Source organism: Falco peregrinus, chromosome 6 (assembly GCF_023634155.1).
Source record: "Falco peregrinus isolate bFalPer1 chromosome 6, bFalPer1.pri, whole genome shotgun sequence".
In the NCBI taxonomy this organism is placed as follows: domain Eukaryota; kingdom Metazoa; phylum Chordata; class Aves; order Falconiformes; family Falconidae; genus Falco; species Falco peregrinus.
Genome location: NC_073726.1, coordinates 49,269,962 through 49,297,095, shown reverse-complemented (window position 1 = coordinate 49,297,095; position 27,134 = coordinate 49,269,962). Strand labels below are relative to the sequence as shown.

Sequence of the window (27,134 nt, the reverse complement as noted above, 5' to 3'; positions counted from 1 at the left end):
GGATTAAATGGTGGATCAGGAAACACTAGTGAGAAAGAAAAGCTACAAAAGTGGTATTGATATAATCCTTCCCCCATAATTTGAGCACAGTTTTTATCACATACGACCAAGCAGTGGAGAACATTGGTTTCTGTAAGCTCAGAAACTGTGTTCAATACAAACCTTAAGCTGTCCTTCTAGCTCTTCAGTTTTCTGTTCTAAATAAAGACTCTTCTCTTTGTATTCTTTAAGATTGGCTTCCAGCTGAGCACAGTATTCCTGCTTGTCATTCAGCTTAGCTGTAACCTGATCCAACTGAACGCTGACCTTATTCAACTCCTAAGGTAAAATAAAAATACAAGGATTGTCAGTTTTTAAATAACTAAAAAGAATTACTAATGTCGTATACGCTTTTAAATGATCTGAAGTATTCAAATAAAAAAGGAAAATAATGTTTCTTTTTTATTCTGAGTGGCAGGAAATTGAGAGGGAAAACACACACGGGCACAAATTCTCTCTGTTGAACAGACAAAATTTCTTTTAAAGCCTCCATATTCCTCTCAAAACTTTATAGGCTGTAGGTTAAATCTTAACAAAGGTGGCTTAAGTTATAAACGGAAGAGGAATTATACGTAATAAACATGCTAGATCCTGCAGTTAGTACAACAGTAACTAGAAAGTAATACTACAAAACCTTAGAGAAAATTTATGCTGTATTCATGAAATGAAGCACCACCAAAGACGAAAGCCAAAAGATGGGCAGTGTCCTCCACATACAAGAGATGATTTCAAATGATCTGGTTCAACACAAAACAACGTAATTTCTGCAGAAGACATGAACACATTCACCTAATAACCACTATGGTAACAGCTACATCAAAGCTCATTGCTCTCCAACCATGCTGATTTAATTATTAATTATTTAATAGTTGCAAAAAGAGGTCTTCTGTTTATATCAATTAATTACATTCCCACGCCCAAAAATGGTGCTATGTTAGCATCTGCTGGATGTTTCCATGAAGACCGCAGCCAGCACTGATTCTAACAATGCAGTATTTGATACAGCAGCCAATGGAATGCTTCACTAGGATTAACAGACATTAAAACATGCAATTTTAACAATAGTCTTTTGGGGTTTTGTATCAGTTAGCATACAGATAATTACTTCTGAATACAGGCAACTGATTCTGAATTTATCTGAATCTGCAGTAAGAGTTAAAACTTGTTTTCACTTGTACCCAGTGCATTGTACAACCTTTTCTTCATAACATACGGGTGAGAATTTAATTATACCCCAACAGAACAGTTTAGATTCTGAACCATAATGTTACAGCAAGGAGGGGATTCCCAAGCATATTCTTTACACTGCAAAGTTTACCTGGTCCAGATTACAGCAAAAAAACCTGAATACATATCATTTAGTTAAAATAGCCTAAAGGATGATTTCCAAATGCATATTCACATGTTTATATAGTTTGTAAACAACTATTCTTAGGTTTTTAGGTAACATAGAAACTTCATGTTTATATGTTGCTCATAACCTGTTGCTTATCTTGCAGTGCGTGCTGAGCAGTGTCCAGATGATTCTGAAGATCCGCCCTTTGAGCAACTTTTGATGCTTCTGCTGAAAGTAGCAATTCAGTCTTTGCCTTTACCTGAAAAGACAAGTTGTATTTCATTAGAACATCTACTTTACTGTAGCTCATTTGAATTTTTTTTATACTCATCAGTAAGTTTAATAGTAAAATCAGTAGTTTTCATGTGCTAGTGTTAAAAAAAAAAAAAAAAAAAAAAAGGAGCGGGGAAGCGGGAAGAAATACTTTCAGGGTTTAGACAAATATCAGGATTTTAAGTCACTGTCAGTTCTTTGAGCTAAAAAACCCACATAAAACCAAAAAAAAAAACCCATCAGTTTCACTCATCTTCTATTCTAGGAAAAGATTTTTACTTACTAACAAGGAACAATGTGATACACTTAGTGCATTCACACAGATGCATACCTTGATAACCTCAAACTACATGCACATTTAAGGGTCTCCAAAATTTTTAAAAGCAGAAAGAATAAGAAACAACAAAAATATGCTTCTACATGCATACCATCTTTCTCTGCTCCTACCTGCCTGTTAGGGAGCAACCTCCCTTCTTTCCAAAACACCCACCAAACAAAGTCTAGAAGGTGGGTATGAATGGTGAGGGTGCAGAGTGGCAATATTCAGGGTCACTTGTTACTGTGATTTACTATTTTTCTCCCTAATAGAAATGCTACTTCTCTAAGACTGTAAGGAAGCTCATTTTGCCTTAAAAACCAGTTGCAATAGTCCATAGATGATTCAGTTCTAGCTCTAATGTCTTGCTGAAAAAACAGCCCAGACACTGTAGTGAAACCCAGTAAAAACATCACAAAGCTACATCAGATGTTCCTAGACCTGTTTGGAAATTGAGTAACACTAATTCAAAAGATGCCACAATGTATTAATCCAGCAACAACAGTACTAGCTGCTCCAAGTGCACTGATGCAAGAACTTCTGTTCAAATGTCATTTTTTCTTTGGGAAAGCTGAACATAATTAGCTTTTAGCTTAAGCAGCACTTCATAGTAGGAGAGTCCACATTGTTTCCATACCAGGAAATTCCCTTGTTTGGTAAATTAAACTGACAACAAGGTAGCCCACAGCTTTTTTGTTTGTTTGTTTTTGACAAAACACATAAGCATAGGAAATTTCTAGGTAACAAGAAGATCTTAGTGACTTTACAGACTTTCACTCTGGAGCACAGAATCCAAGACTGGTAAGAGCCGGGCTTTGGATGTCTAATCATTACAAATACAGTAAGAGATGCTTGAGGACAAGAGTTTCCGCAACTCAGTTATGAACTCTGGGGGGGTGTGTTAATTAACAAAAAAATAATATAGCAAAAAAAAAAATACAACAAAAAAACCCCAACACTTGCCATCTATTGCTATTCTGAATCCAGTTACATTTTCCTCAGTTTTATCTGCCTTATTCTACTTCATTCATTTGTTAGTAGAAACATGCAATTTTTCTCAAATGGTCTTGTATGTTCTCTGGAGAGAATACAAAAAGCACAAGCAGGATTTACCATCACCACACAGTATAGAGTTACCTGTACATCAAGTTGTGATACTTTCTCTTTACTTTCATTTAGCTGGCTGGTTAGTTCAGTGATGTTTGCCTCCAGGGAAAGCACGCGGTCTTGAGCAGCTCTTAGATGAGCCTTTTGCTCCTGCACTTGCTCATGCAAATTCTCTTGGGCTTGTTTATGACTTTCTGATTGATTCTTCAGCTTCTCTGTCAGCTGAGTTACCTGCAGTGAAACAAACGAGGTATATAGAAGGCTGGAACAGCATGTCCAGGGAAGTCACAAACCTGTGTCTTATCGTGGCTCTGGAGACTCAACACCACCACATTTCTTTTTCTGAACTATTACAGTAAAGCTATATTGTACACAATACCAGAGTTTAAATAGGTTACCAGTTGAAAATGGAAGCAAAAGGAATCGTCAACTTGGTCTTATTGTAACAAAACCAAAATACTACGGAGACAACAAATGCAGGCTAAACTGAACTTTGGTGTTAAAAGTGGGAATTAAACCTCTTTTCAAAATAATAAAACCAAACATGTATCTGTATCCAAAAATTATTTGTAAGCACATATTACTAGCATATGTACATAGGAAACATCTAGGAATTCCTGTCCCTATATGCTGACAGCAAGGAAGTCACCAAAACTCAAGTCCTGTGAAATTTACAGTAAGATCTTTAAAGTAAGTAACAAAGAAACAGAAGAGTACATTAAAGATTAGTGTCGTATCTGATGAGATAGGAGAAAAGGAAACAAGATTCAATAATGAGAATTGAAGCATAGAAACAAGTCTCCAAGTTCTTACCTGTATTTGCAATGCATGGTTTTTCTCTTGCAGCTGGTTAAGAACTGCAGTTTCTCCTTCACCAGCTTGAATTTTGGCATATAAGTCCTCTCTTTCTTTTTCTAGCAGTGAGATGTTTTCCTTGCTTTTTTGAAGCAAAGCCTCAAGATTTTGAATTTTTTGGTCCTTATCTCCAATTTGTCGTAGTACTTGCTCCAAATCATTCTAGAAATTTGCATAATAGCTTCCTTAATTATAAGGACCTTAGAAGTTACTCCTAACGCATAAAATGTTGGATAAATTTATTAAACATTTTCTGTATATTCTGTTCTAGATTTACAAGTTAATTTATTGAAACTAGTATAAGTCATGCAAGTCACCTTTACAGAGAAAACATATTCAAAATAATGAAATCCTTAAATATACTTTCACATGAGGATACGTGTTACCTGGGCTTCTCGTAGTTTTGCTGTAGTATTTTGCTGAAGTGTCTGCTGCTCCTGGTACTGCTGTTTTGCCTTATCTAATTGATGCTGCAATTCTGTGGAATTTGCTACTTTTTCCTTTAGCTGAAAAAAAAAACCAAAAACCAAACCAGACTAATGAATGAACGATCACCATTCAGTATGCCAACAGTGCTCTATGTTCAATCTAATGCTGAAAGATTTTAGTCTAAAAAAGAGTATTTGAAAACTGGTATAAATATAAAAGTGTGTAATGCTAGTTAAAGCATCAAAATCTAACCAAAGCATTCATTACTATTAATAGGTGAGATTCTCTATCACAAGCGAGAACTATAAAACTATCAGATATATATGGATGGAATTTAGCTCTCAAAAATCTAAAACATAAGAGATTTTTAGTATGATTTTTTCCAACAGCTGTTAAGATGTAACATGACTGATGACATAGATACCTGTAAAATAACATTATTATCACTATTATTAGCAGTTTTAGTAACAACTTCAGTTTAGCAGTGTCTGCAGTGCTGTACTGGTCAAGGCTTTGCAAATTAGCTACAGAAAAGCTTTAAAGCTTTGACAACGTACCACTCAGGTATTTGGCCAATCCCCATACAGGCAGCAGAAAATCAGCAACATATACAAGATGCTCATTAACACAAATAAAATTTAATAAAACAAGTGTTTTCTGCCCATCCACCCCACACTGGTTATTAACTATCAATGACCTGCTTTGCCACATTCATTTTTATTTCATGTAGGGCTTTATCTCAAAATACCTACACACAAAACTTCACCCACATGGGCTTAGGTGCTCCTACATCTTATAAAAAAGATCGTTAAACAAAGCTCACAAGTGCAAAATGTACATCTTTTGTTCATCTGTAAAGCATCGTGAACATACATGCATCCGATAAGCATTTAGCCTTACAAAAATCTGTAATGCAAGTGGCATTTTCACAGATTTTGATAATTTTACCACTTTAACAGCATTAGTCAAATGAAATTCCCATAAGGACAAACTTTATAAACTGCAACTTCACCACAAGTGTATGTACAGACTACTATCAGAACCAGAACAAACTAGAGTCTGCATAAAAGCCCCTACCTGTTCTTCAGCACGAGAAAGTTTTAACTGCAGATCAGCCACCTGCTGCTCTTTGTCCATCAGTTTCTCACTAGACAGCTGCCTCTGCTCCTTGAGCCGCCCGTGTGCTTCCCCTAGCTGACGCTCTGTTTCTAGAAGTTTACTGTGCAACTGAAAAAAAAGTTATCCATGTTTTAGTCATTCTTTAGCCCATAGTACTGTATTTTAGATCCGTTTTGTCAAATGTTTACCCTAAGTTTTCATAATCTGGAGTAAAACAACTACATGAGCTCCTGAAGTCATGTATGTATATCACACACCTCAGAAACACAAATCATGTTTAAGAACAGCCTCAACTGCAAAGGCATGAACAAATATTCAAAAAAGTAAGTTGGAGGGACCCAGAAATATCCTAATTTCTCTACAGAAACCCCTCAATATGAGTTACAGAGACTTAGTAGAAACACAAAGAGGGCAATCCTTCTAAGACATAAGGACTATCATGTAAACTAGTGATGCTTACAGCAATCTCAGCTTATATAGCACACACCTTCACAATATGTAGCACAATATGGCTGAAGCACCATGCCTTTACCTGCTCCGCTGGCTCCCACAATATACTGCTCTGCATTGCTAGAATACTCTAAGGGTGTAATTTTTAGCTTGTCCTGGCTGCATCAATGGCATTCATTCCCTGCAGACCAGAGATGCATGAACCTTCGATGCAGAGTACATAGTAGCTTTGGTGGCTTATAGTCCAGCAGCGCAGTAAGTAGGGGGATGAGCTCTTCCAGCTGCATATAAGCTTGCCTCATGATTTTTTCAGTCAACAAAAGCAGTACCGCACCATCTTCAGTGTTCAAAGATGGCCTTTTACAACTCACTGTTCTAAAAAGCTCTCTCCATAAAATCAACTTTTCTTCTACTCGAAACTGTCACTACAGGTCCTGGGCTACCTCCGGCCTACTTCTACATGAACACATTCACAGATACACAAATGAACTTTCAACTCAGTGCAAAAAAAAAAAAAAAAAAGAGACTGGATCAGACCTTGCAGCACAGCAAGAACTTTCCATAGGTATCAGGATAAACGAAGCCTACTTCCCTATGAATTTATGTCCAAGACCCTTAAACCCTTCACATTTTAACTCCAGGTACTCCCTTCAGTATCCCTAAACCTTTCTCAAGCTTTCCTCAAATCCCTACTAATATCTAGGCAAAAGGCAGCACAACCTTGCTGCTCACTGCAAGCTACCACTTGTTGACCAGCTGTCTGTCTAGCAGGACGGAAAAAAGAACAGCGCTTTTGCTAACATTACGTCTTCCCCCCAGGCACTGAGGGGGTGAGGCATGAATATAAGTCTCTCTCCTTTACCCAGCTGCCTGTTTCCACAATAATTTAACACTGAAGAGCCTAATGCTGAAGACCTTTGGGCCACCTGTTACAATCTGGCTGAAGTTATCAAACAATGCAAATGTTACAGGGGACGGAGACCAAGAACCAAATGTGCCTATGTCTTATTTTCTTAGGAAGCCAAGCTAAATTATTTGTTTATATGTCCACAACCACAAAACCTGTGAATGAAAAGCTGTTCGGCATGTGGCTGAGATGCCAACTGCTAACTGTGACCGCACAGTTAAGAGAGGTAGAAGAGGGCGGACACAGTGAGGAAAAAGACCATAATCTCTTCTCCAGTAATCAAGAACATTTGTCTTTCTTCCACAGGAACCGCTAAATTATTAATACTTCCTCCTGACTAAAAATACAAACAAGAGCGGCAGGAAAAAAATTAATGAAGAAAGGGTGCAACAAGATAACTATTGTAACTATTCATGGGTAACCTGATACTGGGAAAGAATATTTGGAAAGGGGAAAAAAATCAGCAAACGGCATTTTACAAAAGTCACTTTTACAGGCACAGTTAAGAATTTTTCAAGGACTTTAAGATTGACTTTAAGTAAACAGAACCATAAAATCCAGGATTAACCAATGTTTCAGACAACAAAATGCACAAAATAACATTTAGACTTTCAAAGATACAATAAAGTAGATTCAAAAATCTCTCAACAACCATATTTATCAGCAGTTAACATTTCTTCAGGACTGAGGGAGCCTGTATTTTCTTGTGTTACCCTCTTCCTACTGTTGCGCAGAACCAACATTATCACTGAAGTTTCCTTCCATTGTAAAGATCACTTCCTTTATAACACTCAAACTCTAAAATACACAAATTTAACCAGACATGCATCTGTTCAAATCAATTTTGAGAAGATGGCAAAGATTCTTTGAAATTGTGGTTTGACTAAACAACTACATATATGCCATCATAAGCAGCATCCATTTTGTCAACACAAGCTATGGCACTACATCCATAAAATGGTAATTCCATTAAACTATTAAGTGAATATGAGAAATTTAGTCTTTTCATGACAATAGTAACCTAACCCTTATTTGGAAGGAGAGAGAGGAAGAGAAGTTTTTGCTTTGCTTCAATTTTATTTTATGCCATGTATGAAGGGCTTTTTTTCCGCCTCCACTATTCTTTTACAATACAATTCCAAAACACATCCTGAGATCCAGCGGCTTGTTCAGGTTTCCTTGCTTAGATTGTCTTTATCCCCAATGGTCTTTATCCCCAATATCCAGAGAATATGTGATGCCTCCTTTGTCTTTCATAGTAATTAATTCAGCAATGTTTTATTCGCCTTCCTCCCCCTTCACTTGCCCACCCCAAATATTCTTCTTGAAAATGCCCTTTCAGGCTGAAGCCAGATTTCAGCTCAACCTCTTGGCTGTGCTTCAGAAGCTTGCATACATGTTGCCTAGGCAGACTGAGGCAGTTTACCAAGTGAGGATTCCTAAGCAGATAACTAATATAATTATCTCCCCTCCCCCTGACAGAAGACTGATGGGAGAAGGAAAGTCATTCTGGGGATGTAATACATACATAATGAAGTTTTGCCAAGCCACAGTTCTTCCAAGATAAGCTATACATGCACAGCTTGCAACTTCATCTATTTCAGACGTGAAAGAGTTGAAAATTGATAAACGCTCACTTTAAAATGACAGCGCTTCAGTGAGAGATTAAAATTACGTACGTCATACTGGGGAAAAAAAACCCAGATTATTTTTCCCATCTTAGGGCTGGACACGATTCCTGATGCACAAATATTTCTCCATTACATTACAATGAGAACACGTTACTCCCCAAGACACTAGATATAACAAAGTTCAACCAGCCTCAAATTTCAATAAGCTCAATGTTAAATGGAAGTCCAGCTTCCATAACCCATTGGAATCAGTAGAACTATATGTAAAAAGTGCAGGGATGTATGCTCAGGGTGTTCTCACAGCTATCAGCAATATACAGAGGAGGTGTTTGTGGAGAGACACAAAGGAAGCGATATTAAGACTTCACATTACCCCTGCTTTTCACACTAGGTATTCTCTACTGTATTCACTATTCAACTTTAAAGCAAATGGAGCATTATTCAGTTTGAATGTAAAATGAAGAGTCACTTTTCTCAAACTTCCTACAGAGTATTAAAATTTCTACTAGAAGTGAAACTACTTCTGATACTCTACCGGAATTTGTTTTTCTCATAATCTAAATTCATTATAGCTTCAGCTACCATACTGAACCGGAATAAATAACCTTGCTGACTTCTTAGAATTTGTCTATTACCGTATTTGTCATGGAAACTCAATATTCTGGGTTGTCCTCTAACTTTACAATATTTTCTTTATTTCAGGGAATGTCCCAACAAAAAAAGGGGAGGGAAAAAATTGTAGGATGACAGAAGACTTCATTTAACACTGTAAGAGAAAAAGAGTGGACAAAAACCTGTCTCAGATCAGATAAACCCTTTTTTATTCATGCACCAAAAAAAGTAAAATCAGAACATGAGAAATAAGCTACAAAGTTTATGCTCGTTCAACCGTAATTTTTAAAACTGTAATTATAAAGATAGTTTTAAAAAGAGCTCCAAATACAAAAATAAGTAAGATATTTACCTCTCAGAAAAAGTAGAATTATACTACAGACAGACAGATATTACATTAACCTTTCCAGAAACAAAAATGTGAAAAGGCAGTTATAAAACTGTAGATCTTGCTGAGTTTGATTGTGACTTAGAGGCTACAGCTATCCTCATCTGGCACTGACAGAAGTTTGGACCTACTAAAAAGATTCAGATGTAACAACAAATACCGAAGAATTTTTGCGCTCTTATCACAGCCTCTTCTTTTTGCCTGTTCTTTTCTTTACTTCTCTGAGGGGAAGAAGTGATTGTATTTCATTCTCTGCAGCGTCAGGAAGTATACTTGTTTATTCAAATACCAGCTAGCGTTGTATTTATTCAAATACAAGCGCTGGTTAATTACTGCCCTTCAATAAGGAAATGCAAGTGCACATGCATGAAAAATATGTATGCACAGTTTAAAAAAACCCTAACAGGATGGTTTAAGGAACCATCCCAACAGGATGGTCTAGGAAGCTTAAGGAACCTTACCTGACTGAGCTCGCTTTGGAGTTGCAGGCCATGCTGCTCTTTTTCCTCCCTCTGCTGCTGCAGCTGTTTACATTCCGCCTTGAGATGCTGGTACTTCATCTCTACTTCAGACAGCTCTTCTTTAAGTTTCTGGCTCACTTCCACCTTCTCACCTAGCTCTGTCTGTAATCTCTGTATCGAGGCTTCAGATACAGACAGCTTTGCCTGAAGCTGTTGGCAGTCCAGGTCCTTCTGGTGAAAGCTTGCCTGCACATTCTTCTTACTCACAGATACTTCATTGTGTTTTTCTTCTAGCTGGGTGTAGTCCTGTTCCTTCTTCAGCAGCTTCTCAGTCAGACTCTACGAAGAGAGTTAGAGTTACACAGCAATTCAAGTGCAATCCTGCTTACAGCTGTTCAATGCATTATTCAAACCTCTTCTCAAGAGTTGATGCGGAACACTGAACAACTTGCTCAAAAACATCATTAAAGACAACGCTGACCTCTGTTTTGTACTACACAATTCTGGATCCCATACAGCACACAGTTTCAACTGGAAATACTGTTTTTCATACTCTCACAGAAATCTGCTTCCCATCACTGAGAACACCAGAGAAACTCTATTTCTTTATCCTGAAGACTAGTTTGCTTTCCCTGAACATTCAAGTTCTAACCTATTACAAATGCATATGCTTGTGGAATTGTTGAAATAGTAATCTGAGTTATCAGTATACAGAAGTTTTCAACTATCAACTCCTTTAAACAATTCCCTAAGCAACAACATTTGTGGTTTAATTCCCACCTAATCCAGTACAGTCATCATGCTGGCCATTTTTAGAAGGATCCTAATTTTGCCCTGTCACTAGCATGCTCTGCTATCCAAATTATGGAAGAGAACCCATGAAAATTAAGAAAATCTGTGATGTTGATAAATCACAGAATGAAACACTCATGATTAAACCTTCATTTTAGAAGATGGTGTTTTTACACTTAATTCATACCATCTAATTTCCTTGCACACAAATCACCTCAAAGAGGATAGTTGTTTTGAGCTTGAAAACACTGAAAACTGGGATTCCCGAAAGCAAAGGCATGAACATTGCTGAGTGTCAGATTTTAATTACCACATTAATGACAGTAAATATTGCAGGGTCTAAGGTCATAGTATCAAATTTACATGCTGAGACAAATACTGGGGAAAAAATTATTTACAGGTCATTTTCAACCATTACATACTGATTTTTATCAAATTTCATGAAGTAATCAAAATTATACTCAAATAAAAATTAAATTATCTTAATGAAAGATACAACTCCAGAAAGTTTGGGTATTCCCCCAAGCTGAGCTGAGGCACTAACTAGAGTTTCAGAGATCTCCAAGCATGATGAAGGAGCCGTAAGATCCATTTCAGTTTTCCAGTGGCACTTTTTGAAGCACAGAAACACGGTTGCATGGAGGCCCTGGTCATCATCTAACCCAGGTAATTAATTCCATCTTCTTGAAATGTACTAGCAGGTTCCATTTATTGCAGCATCTTACTGATACCTATCTCAGTGAACACTACTATGCACGCCTTTTAAATGTTTGCGTACTTCTGGCAGTTTCAGTAAATACTATATTCTCTAGTGACCCTTTCAATTAAAATACAGAAAAATAAAGAACACTTCTAGCGTGTCCAGCTAGAAAATATGCCAAGACTGAGGTTAGCCTTATATATCAAAACTTTAGAGTTCTGCAACTCTGGAACAACACTGTTTCAATGATAAGATAGATAGTGCTGCAATTCTAGCTATGCTGGGCATCTTAAAAGTATACTTCTTTGCAGTATCCAGAGATGAAACCTGCTTTGCCAGAAGAAAAAGCTGTAAAATCATTCCGGTAAGTTGAACACTTAAACGGTTTTGTTCTTTACAGATTTTAACAAAGGATGACTATATTGGTTATATATATATATACACACACACATATATATAAACCATACATAGACTTCCATTTTTCAATTGTGATAAAATAAACAGAAGAAGCTATTAAAAAAAGAGCTGTTAGAAAGCAAGGAATCTTGCAAACGAGAACTCTAGCAGTCCAGCAACCCGTGTGAGAGCAAATATAAATAAAGCCCTAAGTGTTTGTTTAAGAAAATATATACTTTCTAAATGTCCTGGTTTCAGCTGGGATAGAGTTAATTTTCTTCTTAGCAGTTAGTACAGTGCTGTGTTTTGGCTCTGATGTGAGAACAATGTTGATAGGACACTGATGTTTTTAGTCTTTGCTGGGTGATGTTTATACTAAATCAAGGACTCTTCAGTTCCTTGGGCCCTGCCAGCCAGAGGGCTGAGGGGGCACGGGAAATTGGGAGGGGACACAGCCAGGACAGGTGACCCAAGCTAGCCAAAGAGGTATTCCACACCATACGATGTCATGCTGAGTATAAGAACTGGGTGAAGAAGGAAGGTGGGGACATTTGGCATTACGGTGTTTGTCTTCCCAAGCTGCCATTACACATGAAGGAGCCCTGCTTCCCTGGGGATGGCTGAACCCCTGCCTGCCCATGGGAAGTGGTGAATGAATTCTTTCCTTTGCTTTGCTTGTGTGCGTGGCTTCTGCTTTACCTATTAAATTGTTCTTATCTCAACCCTTGAATTTTACATTCCTTTCCGATTCTCCTTCCCATTCCCCTGGGTGGGGGCAGCGAGCGACTAGCTGCGCGGTGCTGGGTTGCCGGCCAGGGTTAAACCATGACACTAAAGCACACAACTTAGCCAAAAATTCCAGCTCAAGACTAAAGTTTGGCTACTGAATTCTAGCCCTGAAGTAGTGTATTTTGAAATGTTTCTTGAAAAATAAAACAACCTGTTGCTGTTACAGGAATAGAGCACATAAAGAACATGCTGAGGCCAAGTGCCATCTTTACCCCCCTGAGGTCAGTGGCAAGGCTACCACTGCTTTTAGAGTATGTTTCACCCTCAGATTATAGAAGTAAGTTGCAATTCCTTTTTCATTAAAGAGAAACGACCAGGCAGGATCATTAACATTCATAATGAATCATGTTCCTGAAATACCAACACACCACAGAAACTTTTTCATCATAACCGGGCAAGACAGAGCTCAGGTATTGCTCTTACTACCACTCCATAATCGGATCCAGACATCTCACGTAGAACTGCTATGTGCTGTTTTATGAAGAGTCAGTGCAGGGCACTAACAAATTTTAAAGGGGGCCAGGGGGCAGGGAGAAAGAGAAACAGTTACTGTTGTCTTGAAGCAGACTGAGGCTCTGGAAAGCTTTCAGGAACACTATGTCAAAAAAGAAGCAAAGCTTCTTCACCATTACCTTACAAACTAACCAAAGGACAGCCAAGAGCAGCAGCTACACACACTTCGAGATGCTGTTCCGCATCCTGCACTATTCTTCGCTCTTCCTCCCTGGTCTGATGATCAATACAGCAACCAATACCAGCGTGTAAAGCCTCTGCCCCTGACAGCTGAACACCCTCTGCAGTCACAAAGGGCCAAACAGAGCTGCAAACTGCTACTGTTGCTTTCACAAGAGAAGAAGTGGGTTTGCCTGACAGCCCGCTGCCTCCATGTGTGACTGAAGCTCATGAGTAAATTCAAGGCCACAGAGCTGCCAAGCTGTGGTCATTCAGGTCACATCAGAGGAGCCAGCAGTGTTCCCTACCTGGACGCACGTCCCAGCTGCATCCCAGACATATAAAGGGATATGTGGGCAAACACAAGCCACCTCTCTTCCCCAAGTCATGATTTCCACAGAAAAGGAAGAGGGAAGGACAGTATGTTACAGAACTCGGCAAAAAGCCCTGAGCCTTGAAAGCTCACCAGATACAAGCGCCAACATCACACTGATCCCTTCTTTTATAACTGCTCCTTGGAAAAATACATGTAATATATGTTAGTACTGACCGTGGCCAGATATTAAAGAACAAACTCTGTGGTAATTGATCAAATTTCAGAATAGTTGTCAATAGAAGGTTAGAAACGAAGCATTTTTCCCTGTAGATAATCCATCACCATTTTTCTAAAAAAAAAACCAAACAAAAACCCCCACATGCAATTGGTTTAGAATTACAGCAAGCCTTACACTTCAGGGAATACACTGCTTTTACACATTAGGTCTCTTCTGGGCTACAGGCCATGACTGGCCTCTACAAGGCAAGCCAAGCCCCGTAATTACAGCACTTTATAAATGAAGGAAAGGCAGTTCCTGCTGGTCTCAGAAAACTGATCCTATCTACTTATCATCTGCTTTTCTCAGTACAGCTCCTGAAAATACAAGAAACAGCTTGCTTGCTTGAGGTTGTACATAAGCTTGAAAAACTCTGCGTCAGTGCACAGAAATATCTTCCCACATTGCAATGGAATTATAAATGGATGTACATATCAAAATGCAATATATTCCATTCTGCATTAACGGCTCCTCCTTCCTCCATGACAGCATCTTCAAGGATGGCAAACTGTTCAAAGTAGGAGCAGTTTCTGTTATTTGGGAAGCTAGTCTTACCTTTTCCAGTTCTAGATCCAAGTCCTCCAGGGCCAAGATTCCTTGGCTAGCATACCATTCTTATGGATATCGCCTTTCAAAAAGCTGCATAAAGAGGTGGCTGTAAACTGCTTCAAGTCACTGAAACTGAAAGAGGAAAAGTAGCTTGCTGCCACTTCTCTTCTTCCTATTCCAAGTGGTGTTTGGCATTAACCCGACATAGCAGAGGACTCTCTCTTGAAGTATGGTTATCTTATGCATCAATCTGTTTCACTCACATTGTTAATGGAACAGCAATATATTCAGGCAAGGGCTCTATACTGTATAGCAATAACTGCCAAAAGCCTGATTCACTGTTGCTGGTCTGTGGAAAAGCGCAGCATGACAATTCTCACCATTTCAGTTCTGCACCTGATTTAACAAGCCAAACCAAAAGTCATCCTACTAAAGGCAAGTTTAATTTACCAACTTTTAATTGCACCTTCTTACATTCTTTGAAAATGCTGCTTTAATACTAGATTACATTAAAGAAACACTGTTAGGTCTCTGCCCTTTCCAATTTTCCAAGATTGACAAGGTTGCCTGTAAATACACATATGTAGTGTGTACAGCTTATATACAGTGTTATATATACATGCCACAAAAAGCAGCATGCATCTTTCTCATTGTCTCCTTTCTGCCCGACCTCTATTTATTACCCCACAAGATATGCTTTCTTAATGCAAATACAAAACTCAGCAAGCTCAAAGAGCTTTGACAAAAGCTCTCAAGGAATACTTACAAGCTAAGAAGCTTCTGGAGTTTATTTCCATTTTCTATCATTCATTACTCTGATAAATGGCCAGAAAATATGACAGGAGTACCATCTAAAAGCTAAGAAACTGCAAAACCAATGAAGAGAGCTCAAAATGTCTTCTGAGTTATGATTCTTAGGCAAACGTAATATGTAAAAGGGTACTGCTTTTTTCTTTTAATGTGTGAGGTGGCAATACTGCTTAATGACAGTAAGCAGAAACTGTCACAATTAGAAATCCGCAACCATAACAACCCTGAAGATTTCAGTTGTAACATAGTAATGAACAATAAAACACAGCATTTGCTTGTACATTATGATATCCCTCATGTTAACCAAAATGGCAAAGGAATTCTCAACTTCTGCCACACCAAGAAGTGTTTTGTTAGTCTTCAGTGCTTCCCAAGGCAACATGTGATGTGTTTCCATTTTAATGTGAGCTAACAAGCATAGGAAATAACAGCATTCTCACCTGGTTTTTCTGTTCTAGCTCTTTGACTGAACTTTTAAGTTTTTGCAGCTCTTGAACATACACAGCTACCTCCTGAGGTCCTTTGGCAAGTTCAGCTCTTAACTGGTTAATAGTAGCCTGAACAAACAGAAAAATCCACATTAAAAACAAACCTTTGCATGTATAACCCAACAAAAGCAAGATGTTTGGTAGCAAAATAAAAAGCATCTTGTATACAAATAAACAGCTTAAGAAAAAAGTCATCTGCAAACTAATCTCAGAGCACCATCAGCTACAGAAGCACCACGGAGCATTATTTCCCAGCTTCCTGGCTGAGATTCATTCATGTCTTATTTCAGAAGACAAAAATTGGCCCCAGTCCAATAGAAAATGTCAGATAGAGCCCACACCAATAAAAATCACAACAGATTATCCTTTAATCATTATCACAGTTCTAGCTTCAGGTGAAACCCTCCCAAGTCACCACAGTTACACAGCCAAAATCTTTGCCCCCCTGATAAGGAAAGCATACTGGAAAAGGCACTGGAAGTGAGTCTGGCATGTGATGCAAACTTGGTGTGTGGCTTTGGGACACATCAACCCTGCAGGTCAGCATGATCAGAGGAACAATACTATCCCATTAAATACCCAGGATTGGTACAAACAGAATATATCAATGACTGCACAGTATTTGAACACAGTAATGGAAGCAAACAAGAAAAGCACTTTAGATGGGTAACAATGGCTGCCCTAAAGCATGCTGTGTATGAATGCACTCACTTCGAATACACTATATAATAGTGACCTTTTTAAAGAAATTTTCTTTCCTATTGTTCTCAACCACAGAATTCAGTACAAATGTATAAACACTGAATTCAAGAATGAACTAAACAGAAGTAGTAGACAATAAATATCCTATTTACAGCCTTCCTACAGAAAAAAGGAAGACTAAAGAGAACATGTGAACACATTATATGACTACATATAGTTACTAATTGAGTTTCTGTAATATTGTGCTTTACAAGACTTCTGTTACAGAGCTGTTCTGTAAAACACATCCTCGGATCTGTCCTTGGCAGAAAACATTCCAGCATGTTCTCTGAGAATAGTGTATGGATATTTCACTACTGAAAGAATATAATGCAGAAAATGCACAGAAGCTTGCTAAGGACACCACTGCAGTCTTTCAAACTAGAATCATAATATAAATGCATAAAGATACATTTCTGTCATTCACAATTCAATAAGCCCATCCCACATTTCATTCTTAACATGGAAATATATCATGGGTGAATAGTCATTCATTATATTGTCTGGCTGATGTGTCTGTATAATTAATGAACCAATAAGCAAACAGGAACATATCTGTTAAACAACCTCTTGAAATTATCTTGATACAACAGAAATCTACTTATAAGGATAAAAAAACTTTCAAAAAATTTACCTCAAATTTAAGTGTCTCCATTAGAAAGCAGAAAAAATAAAATGGATGGATGAAAGATGGAAACAAGCAGTCACAAAAGCCGTTAGTAGAAACACTTCCTCAAATTTGTTTTTTAAGTATTCCGGTGTTTTTAATGCCTTTGCTTAAGGGGTGGGGGTGGGGAGGGTGGGCAGACAGGATGACACAACCGAAAAAAACCACAGTCCTGGCTTTATTGAATTCACACATAACTTAATCTACTAATCTTGTTTAATTCCGTGGGCACTCAAATTAACAATCAAACCTAGGACCTGTATTTTATGACCATTTATCAGATACTGAAGCAAGTGCCGATCTGCAGAGATTCACAGAAATGTGTAGTCCCACAGCAGTGCAGCTGTTTTCATAAAGTGTCTATTATGCAGGAGTCACTATAGAGAAAAACTAAACATGGAAGGAGTAGCTCAGAACGTATGTTCATCTGAGAGGTCTAGACACCAGAGTTTCAGATGCAACTCTGAAATATGACAAACACCCAAGGGAAACAAAACAAAACAAAAAAAGGACAGCAATGAATACATCTAGGCAACAATCGTACAGCTATACTATCCTTCACATCCCTCTCCTGCAGCATTTGAAGATGCTCATATAGGGGTCAGATGATCTTTGTTATTCTCTTCACCCACACCATAAATTTAGCTTTTTTTAAAGACATCTCACTTTGGAAACCAATTTAATACATGTATTCTCAGCCAGCTTGGCAAAATAGCTAAGGGTGGTGTAAGAACCAACTAACATTTTCAGCCCCTGAGGTGGTCTTAAAGAACAAAGCTGAGATGAAACACGGCCAAACTTTTAAGGCCAGAACTGCATCCACTCTGTCAATGAAGGACTTCCATTTCATGTTTTCTTATAGCTGACACTATTCACAATTGTGTTTTTTTTAAGAAAAGTTTTCACCACTATGACTTTGAGTAATGTTTATTTTTTTTTTAAAGTCACTTTACATCAATAGAAAAGCTTTTATTTTGAACACATCTTGGGCTATTGTTGCCATGTGTTGGAATTAAGCAGAGAAGACAGTGACACTTCTGAGAAGAACCAGATTGCCGCTGCTTACCATGTTCTGCCACGCAGCAACTCTGTCTTCTCTGGTTCAGCCTACATACTGACGATACTACACAGACATCTGATCTTATTATAATTGCGGCACTGTGTTTTATAATCTTCCATACATCTAAGACTTCTTATACGAGCACATCATAACAGCTAGGTGCATCATACAACCTTCTTCCCAATCTGCTGCTACTTCCAGGAGGACTGAAAAACACACTTTCTCTTATCTTTTTTCCTGTTGAAGGCTGCACTTTATAGCTACATTTTAAAATGGCAAGTTATGTCAAAACAAATATACTTAATTGGGGTAACAGGAGCAATTCACACTTCTGTGAGAATGTTTTAAGATGAAAGATTTTTGTTAGCCCATGTCACTAAGTCATTTTATCTTCACATGAAAACTAAAAATCCAAAACCCCAAAAGACTATAGAAACAGTATTTTGAAATGAAATTTGAATTCTGCAGCATAGTTGTGGGATCTCACAGTTAAAACCATATTACAATTACACAGCAACTTACATGGCCACATAACCACATTATATTCACAACTCCAACTGTGATATTCCTTTTTTCACATCTGATGAAGCTCTTGGCATACATATTTTAACTTGAAAACAATGATAGATTCATGTTTAGTACAATATTGTACCCTAGTACAATTCCAGGAGATCAAGATATCTGTTTGGAGGCCAGGGGGCAGGAGGGAAAGCCCTGAGGAGTTTAGAGTAATGCCAGGCAGCACTTCTCTAAAGCTCTGCAGTGCAGAAGAACTAGAAATTTAAACCTGCAGTTTTGAAATCTAGGGCGCATGAAATCCCAGAATAAAAAGATGTCAGAAATCCTTCACATCTACAAATCTCACTAGGACAGAGGATACTAGGAGTCCTACAGAAATCCCAGGCATTCCCTACGTAAGCTGCGAAATTCTGTAAGGACCCCACTTTACTGGGGACCACAGCTCTGCATTAACAAGTTTTGCTGGTATTGCTGCATTGGTGGGGGACAACAGAAAAGGGGCAGGGCAAAATTAAAAGGTCTCAAACACAACTGACAGTCTTCACTGAAGACTGTTACACTGTCAAGTAATCCATTAATAAAACAATTCCAGCCAACCCACCAATGAGGTGCAACAATACCCCAAGAAGCAAATTCCTCTGCAGGAATGGATTTACCAACCCCTCAGTAGAATAAATTTTGGTGATTCTGTATTTTTATCAGGATTTCTTGCGACTATCTCTGTCGGAGATTTCCCTCACTGTTGTGTTAAACAACATCAAACAGGCTTTAGCTAGCAGTGGATCCGAGACAGTTTGAGGAGTAAAGTTCCCACTTAAAGATCCAAGTCAGAGCTGTTGCAACCCTTTTTCTTCATCTTGTATGGAAACAGAAATGTTCAGTGGTGGAAAAACAGAGGAACAAAACCAAGAAAACTGAATATTTGCTATGGGAGAGGCAGTTACCTTTGCTTCCTTAAATACAGAGTTATCATGAATTCTATATGCAAGAAAGAGACAAATGTTTTCAAATCTCCCATCAGCAATTTAAAATTTCTTCTACTGACTCAGCCAAAGCAGAGCCAGCCTTCAAAGTACTTCTGAAGAAACCAGCATATTCTGCAACTCAAGTAGACAACAAGGTCCCTCTTAAATGACATTAATTTAGAAAGTTCAAATCCAGGAAAATATGGAGAAAAAAAATGTAAAATAATAAAAAAAAACCCAACCAACTAACATGAGAACAATAGATTTTATTTTATGTTTTAAACAGCATCAACAAAGAGGAAAGTTAAGATGGTGTTGCCTGGAAACAAGTTACAGGTGACATCCTGAAATCTTGACCTTAAGACGTGATGAGGCCTGGCAGTCACTCACTTCTGCTCTAATCCATAACAGGCAACACTTGGAGGCCAGGATGTATAATGGGGTGGGGGGATATGCATGCAGAACAGATTTGTACCTTATACACTAAATATTCCTCCAATAATTAATAGGTGTAAAAAGGCCTCCCAACCTGACAGTAAAAACTAGAAAAAACAAAAATTAAAACCAGTTTACGATATCCATTGAGATTTTTAAAAGTTGTGTAAGTTCAAGAATTATGTATGTCCTATAAGAATATTAAAATTATTATCTACCTTGTACTGATAATTTATTTTTACATACACTCTAGCATCCATTTTCAGACACATTCACGCAAAAGTTAACCAAACTCATCATTTTCAGAAACAACTTTTCATCTGCATGTAGCTCACTAAGCCTTTGAATCACACAGGTATTGCTCTATTTCTCTCTCCCAGTAGATAGAGCACAGATCTGCCAGAAGATCTTTTCCTCTGCTATCAGGCTCTTGTAATAACTTTTTATGCCAAGAAAAGGTTTTCAACAAAAAGCATGGGAACTTTTGGAGGGTAAATAATGACATAATTAAGTAATTTACTGCAATGGATAAACCTGTCTATTAGATAAGTTAGAAGATTCAGTTAAGAAAAAGGCTTTTACATTATGATGAATTTCCATTTTCATATGAAAATCATGACAAAGCTAGTGGAAACACCTTTAGGTATGATTATTACCTCCGACTCAGCCTGCTCTGCCTGCAAGTGCTTGCACTCATCTTTCAGCTTTTCAGATTCTCTCTCACGTTCCAGTGTCATTTTGTCCATCAGCATCTGAACTTGGACCAGCTCTTTTTTCAGGACGGCCACATCTTCCACACCAGGCCTTTGTAGCTGGAAAGTAGAAAAGTAGCAGTGAGCAACACACATGCTTCCAGCGTCAATGTCATCTCTAAAAATCTTTGAAATTGTCAATTTATAGACAAGGTGACATATACAGTATTACAGCTGGGAAAAAAAAATAATAGATTGAAACCCAAAAAAAACCAAAACCACAAGAAAAGTACTTATCATTCCCAAAGGAAACAGGATTTAATGGCTGGTTGTCAGTTCTTGCCTGCTAAACTCTGAACTTTTTGATTGATTTCAACCAAATCTGACAAATGGGAAAAGGTCTCAAAAATCAAATTTCTGGAATTTTTATGTAGGTAGATGGAGAGCTTCCCTGGGAGAAAACACTGAAGTGACAGTGTCAGGGAATCCATGCAAGAAGTTTATCTGAAGTCACAACTGTCTGAGAAGTAGGCTGTATTGACTCTACCACTCCACAGAACAGACTACTGTATATACTTTGCTGCTGTTAATACTCACAAGCCCATCTCGGGACTGAGACACAATAATCCGGTGCTGCACAGACTTTTACAATGATACTGCCTCTGTCTTCAAGAACTATTTCAGAAAACCATAAGAACAGATTAAAAAAGGGCAGCTGAAGGAAATGTCTTGAAGGTACTGTTGGACATGCCTCATACCAGACCCCCAGGTAAAATCTGTCGCTAATTACATCTAAGGCACCGTAACATCCCTCAAAATGAAAAGCTATGGAGGGAAAAGAGGGGGGTGATAGTGGACACCAAAAAAAGCAGAGAAAAGGAGTACTGGCACCTAGAATAGAAAAGCTACAGGAAAAGGGTAAGAACGCAGAAGAAGAAAGGAAGACAAGAAACAACTAAACAGAGAGGAATGGATAGGTCCACTGGCTGGGCAGGAGCAGGAGGGACTCATGGGCCCTTCAGGGCAGCTGACTATAGGGAAGAAGGGGGATAAACGAGTCCTACTTTCCTCCGGAGTCTAAGCAGTGGTTGAGTGGGAGATACTAGGAAGTCCCCTTCACTACTGCTTTAGAAGCGGCACGACTGCTGGGTCGCTGGGATTGGTCCCTGGCACCATGGCTGTACATAACAGTCAGCAGGAGCCAAAATCCCAGAATACACGCACATTGGTATTATCAGCCAAGCACAAGAGGGACAACATTAACATAGGCATGGTGATGACAACTGCCAGCCGTTCAGCCACCATGTCACAAAGCACCTCTCTGAGCATGTCTGATGAACGTAGCTGTCCGGGGACAGTCAGACCATAACACCTCACGGAAAAAGGGTGATCTAAAGACAGCTGTGGAAATCGGCAATGGCATTGCTCCAAGTACAGGCATGCACAGCACATCTACATGTGTGATATCCTGCAAATATGCTGAAGGGTAGACCATCAAACAAGCAGACTATAGCACAATGTAGGGTAAATTTTAATAGATAATTCAGAAACAACATATATTTTCTCACTGGAAAAACACTGAAAATGTAGGTCAGTGAAACAGATGAGAAACAACTGTGTTTTGAATTTTTCAGCCCACAAGCAGATGTCTGCAAGTTCAACAGAGTTTGACTGTTTTAAAACTGCATTTGTAAGCTTTTAAATATATCCCTCCCTGGATTTGAAAAATAACAAAAACATTAGTGTAATGTGAATACCAGCTCTGTCTTTAAGTCTTCCACTGTACTTCTCTCCTTCTGCAGTTCTTGTGTCAAATTTGTCACTTTCTGTTCTACACCTTCCCGAAGGCTGATTTCTTCATCATACTTTGATTTAAGATCTAATAAGAAGGAAGTTGAATAAATGAACACTTGCACAAGTTGCACAAGTAGAGAACAGAATCAGACCTCACATTAATACACTTACCCACAATTTCAGTGGCCAGTTGCGCTGCTTTTTGCTCAAATAAGTCTTTCATCTGCTTAATGTTAAAATTTTCTACTTGGACCTCTTCTAGTTGCCGTTCTAATGATTCTATTTCCATAAAAAGAACAGTATTATTTTCTGGAAGAGCTAGGACAATACAGTTACTCACGCCCATAACGAAACACAGCAGGTAAATAAGTAATCTGAATTCACTTAACATCCAATTAGCTTAGCAAAGTGAACAACTTCACCGAAGTTAAATATCTACAAGCATGATGCTGGAACCTGTCACTAGTTGAGTACTCTGCAGGATTAAGTACATATTGGTTTTCACTGGTCATAAATAGGCCTTCAGATCACTGCAACATACTGCTGAATTCTAAGCCCCAAACTGCAGTTAAAAGCTCTTTTAATCATGATCAGCTAGACATTTTATGCACACCTAAGGAAAATTCTATTTCATGTGTGCCTCACGAAAAAAAACATAATGCAAAAATTATTGATCTGCAAAACAGACAAAAATTCAGTTTCCTTTCCTAGTAATGAGTACAGAAAAACACTAAACAAAACCAACCCTCACAAATGCTATAATCTAAATATCAACAATCACTGACTTTCCCAGAAAAAGACTTGTACTGAATTCTTGAATACATAAAATGATTAAAAACATGTTCAAAACTACTCATGAGAAGTGCTTTCAGAGTCAGGAGAACTCCTGTCTCACTGCTAGAAATCAGAAACCCCAAGCCTCTGGAATATTTCCCCGGACTATAGCTATGAAGAACTATCTATCTTAAGCACTTACAATTAACTTTTTCCCAGTAATTGTACCATTCCAGCTTTCTAGCACTTCAATTTACCGAAAGTGTTTTTTCATAAACCAAAAAGCTATAATGAAAACATAGTCAGAAATTCCAGAAATTGCAGAAATTAATATAATAAATATAATAGAATGTTAGCCACCTGTAGATGTAGCTGTTGTCAATCCATCGGACTTAGAATCCTTAAGAAAACAGAATAAATTGATCATTAGATGGTAGCAATGAAAACTACTACTTCCAAAGTTCTTCCCATTTTTGGACAAGACAGGGGAATAAACACTTCTGTGCTCAAATACTGCACAGCAGTATAAAAATACCTAATTTCATACAGTTATATCTGGAAGACTGGAAAAGACCAAGATGATTTTCCATTTCATGTATCACTACACTATGAGGCTTCTAGATTTGCAAGACTCTAGTAACAATCCCCATCCCCCTCCCTTTCTTCAATATTGAAATCTGCCCTAAAAATGGAGGTTACAGACATAATTAAATACATTCTGAGAGGCATTCTGTCAGAAAGCGGCTTCTGAGGTTTGCAACAATTCAGCATCTAAGCAGCTGATAGTAATAAAAGAAGCAAGAGCTTCCTTAGGGCACAACACACCACAATTTGCCTTGCCTTGTTTGTTCTGCTTATCTGGACGTCTGTGAAACAACAGTACTCTTCTTCAGAAGTCCTTACAAGAAAGGCATCATCGCCTTTTCTCATAGCAGATGAAATTTATTATTAGATTTCTTTTGTTTAATAAATGGAGTTCTGAATAAACCCAACAGAAGGTAAAGTCTCAAGTGAACTTGCAGTGAGTAGCATAGAAGAATCATTATCTATTCCGACTTTGTTCTTCAGATTTATATATACAGTTACATTGCGGAGAGATAACTAGCTTTGTTTTCAAGAACATGTCAATACTCAAATTATGGAACTAACTAAATCAGGCCACGTGCCTTACAAAAAAGGTATTAATCTTCAGTGTCAATGCTGATGATAAACCTGCTTCAAGTATTTTAAAGCAATTACTTGCTGCCGCTGCCCCTGCAATTTCTCTAGTTCCTTCTTCAGCTCTTCTGAATACCACCTCTCCTCCTGGGGGGCAAGAGAAAGAACTGTAAATTTGGTTGTTTAAGACAGTGGAACACTTTGCAATTTGAAACAAAGAACTAAGTGCAAGTAAAATACATTTCCAACCTTCAGCGAAGCCTGTAAGTCTTGGACTTCTTGTCGGAGCAGTGATACTTCATCTCTGAATAAATATATTCCCAGAGTGGAGAAAATGAATATACAGTGGTTATATTTTGTCAATTACATACAGGTTATAATGTGTATTAAATAACTGGAGTGATAGCCACACACTACATAAATATAACTTAAGTAATTATAAATAGTTATTTTTAGATTTTTTGAAACTTGGAACAAATTGGATTAATAGATACTTATTAGTTCACTTTGCACATCACTTGAAAAATGCTAAACATTAATTGGACAAGTAAAGAAATAGATATGCAAGAAGTCTCATGAAAACAGAAGGTAAGTCTAAATCGGTGCATCAGCTCAGCCACATAAATTCAGAATGGCAAAGCTGTGCATTGGTACATTTAACTGTTTTGCATGCCTTTTTATGAAAAGGACAGGTTTGTTCTCCTTCACTTCCCGTATCATGTAAAGGAACACTGCCAAGAGACAGCACACTATCTTACTTCTTTTGAAATACACAGTTTTATGTAATTTTTCATCCACACAGCAATTCAGCATGCCCCACAGACACACTCACTTAATGGTCTGAATGTTTAAAGCCTCGGGATTTTAAGTTCTCAAATTCTGTGCTTGAGTCTCCAGCCAAGCAAGAACACAAGATCCAAGGCTACAACTGTTACTAATTGATTTAGACAGCAGCCTTCTGAATCACAAGTCTCCTTACAGAATTGCACAACTATACATATAAGGATAATGTTGCATTACTCCGCTATAGCCACTCCAAATCTAGAATACACAGGTCATCAAAATAACGCCAAATATATGTGTGTGGGTGCCAATGCCAATACATTCTCTCAGTTTTATACCATACAGTTTTGTTGCTTCTGTGCTGCATTATCCCCTCCTCCACAGATGTTCTTTTAAATTATCTACACTTAGGAGGAAAAAAAAGTCAACAAAGTAAGCTATTCCTTAGCTAAAGTGAGAAGGCATAGATTCAATCTACATTAGCATATTAACATCTGGTCAGGGTCATCAAGAAGCAAGTGAAACACATGCTTGAACCAGTGACGCAAGAATTCCAGGGTGGACCAATTTTAATAGGAAAACTAACACAGGATATTGGGAGGGTAATTTTTTTTCAGAGGAAGGTTTTCTGCTATTAACACATTATTTCTGCTTGTGTGAGACATTTGCTGGAGGTTTGCAAATACTACTGCACTGAGGCAGGTGCAGCTGTAAGCCAAAACCCATACATTGGTTGTGGGTGGAGAAGACAGAGCCGCTTTCTCACCAGTATCAGTAAGTAAATCAGCTAATATTCACACCTAAGATTATAAACAAAATCTCAGGCAGGTGAAACAGCTTACTATATTGAAGTTGGGCTGAACATATACCAGATCTGCAGTACTAAAGCACTTAAGATGCTCTGGTCTTTGTAGCAGATAAAAGGTTTTGAAGCTGTATAAAAATAGGTTGTAGTAGAAGGGAAAGAGAAGGGGAGGAGGAAAGAGTTTGTAGTGTAAGGACCCTTCTACAATAGTTGCTTCAATATTCCCAACACAGTTTTGCTTGGCAGTTTTAAGATGAAACCTACATACAGTTTAACTGACCAGTGGAAAACAAATGGAGAAAAAAAAGCCTAAGAGGTAACTGTAGACATTGTAATTTTGTTTTTCTTACTGCCATCCAAATCCTCACCACATCTCCCTTTCTGCTACAGCTGTTACAATTCCTTCCTCCTCTCAGCACATCTAAGCCTCACCATCTGGCAAACCCTTTTTACCTTTTCCTTATGCTCCATGTCGTTCCCCACCTGGAATGCCAGTGCCTCCATCCTAGCACTGAACACCAATAGCCTTGCTGAATCACAACTGGAGAGGGTTACATGATTAACTCTTGGCACTTAACCATGGTAGTTTATTGCAGGGGTGGGAGGAAGAGAACACAAGGTAATTCATAGTACCTAGCTTTCTCTATTGACTAAATAAGGAATTTCACCTCCCAGTCTTGGTCCCATGAATTACATGTAAGCTTCACTCCTAGATGCAGGCTGCAATATTTAATATGGTATTTCAAGTCTTGGAAAAACACGTTTATGCTGAATGAGAGTTTTCTCAAGCAAGCACGCAACTGAGAAACATTAAAGAATGCCACATTAACAGGAAGAAATAGCTCATGTGTTACACAACAGCTCTCACCAGACTCCTTTCACTCCATCCACACTCCCTGACCTTGTCCACTTTTTCAATTATATGAGAGAAAACAAAGCCACTTGTCCTTAAACTGTCAAGAGCCAGGAAAAAAAAAATTCACCAGCCAACATCTGGTTGACATTGGAAAATTGCAGGCATAAAAATAA

At 38.1% G+C, this 27,134-nt stretch overlaps 1 protein-coding gene across 6 annotated transcripts in view; it reads right to left on the bottom strand.

Annotated features, from left to right (window-relative positions):
* Positions 1–27,134, bottom strand: part of EEA1 (early endosome antigen 1) — a 77,687-nt gene that overhangs the window by 26,239 nt on the left and 24,314 nt on the right. For 3 of the 6 annotated variants that reach the window (XM_055807499.1, XM_055807502.1, XM_055807504.1), the window contains 15 exons: positions 24,767–24,821; positions 24,599–24,664; positions 23,720–23,759; positions 22,757–22,864; positions 22,549–22,670; positions 20,756–20,911; positions 17,088–17,102; positions 15,665–15,781; positions 9,924–10,262; positions 5,433–5,582; positions 4,313–4,432; positions 3,885–4,088; positions 3,102–3,302; positions 1,521–1,634; positions 163–318 (listed from right to left, as the gene is read on the bottom strand). In XM_055807499.1, coding sequence (XP_055663474.1) covers positions 163–318; positions 1,521–1,634; positions 3,102–3,302; positions 3,885–4,088; positions 4,313–4,432; positions 5,433–5,582; positions 9,924–10,262; positions 15,665–15,781; positions 17,088–17,102; positions 20,756–20,911; positions 22,549–22,670; positions 22,757–22,864; positions 23,720–23,759; positions 24,599–24,664; positions 24,767–24,821 — 1,963 coding nt within the window. Of the gene's footprint in view, positions 1–162; positions 319–1,520; positions 1,635–3,101; positions 3,303–3,884; positions 4,089–4,312; positions 4,433–5,432; positions 5,583–9,923; positions 10,263–15,664; positions 15,782–17,087; positions 17,103–20,755; positions 20,912–22,548; positions 22,671–22,756; positions 22,865–23,719; positions 23,760–24,525; positions 24,665–24,766; positions 24,822–27,134 lie in introns of those variants that run through there. The other 3 variants (XM_055807500.1, XM_055807503.1, XM_055807505.1) reach the window with 2 other exon arrangements.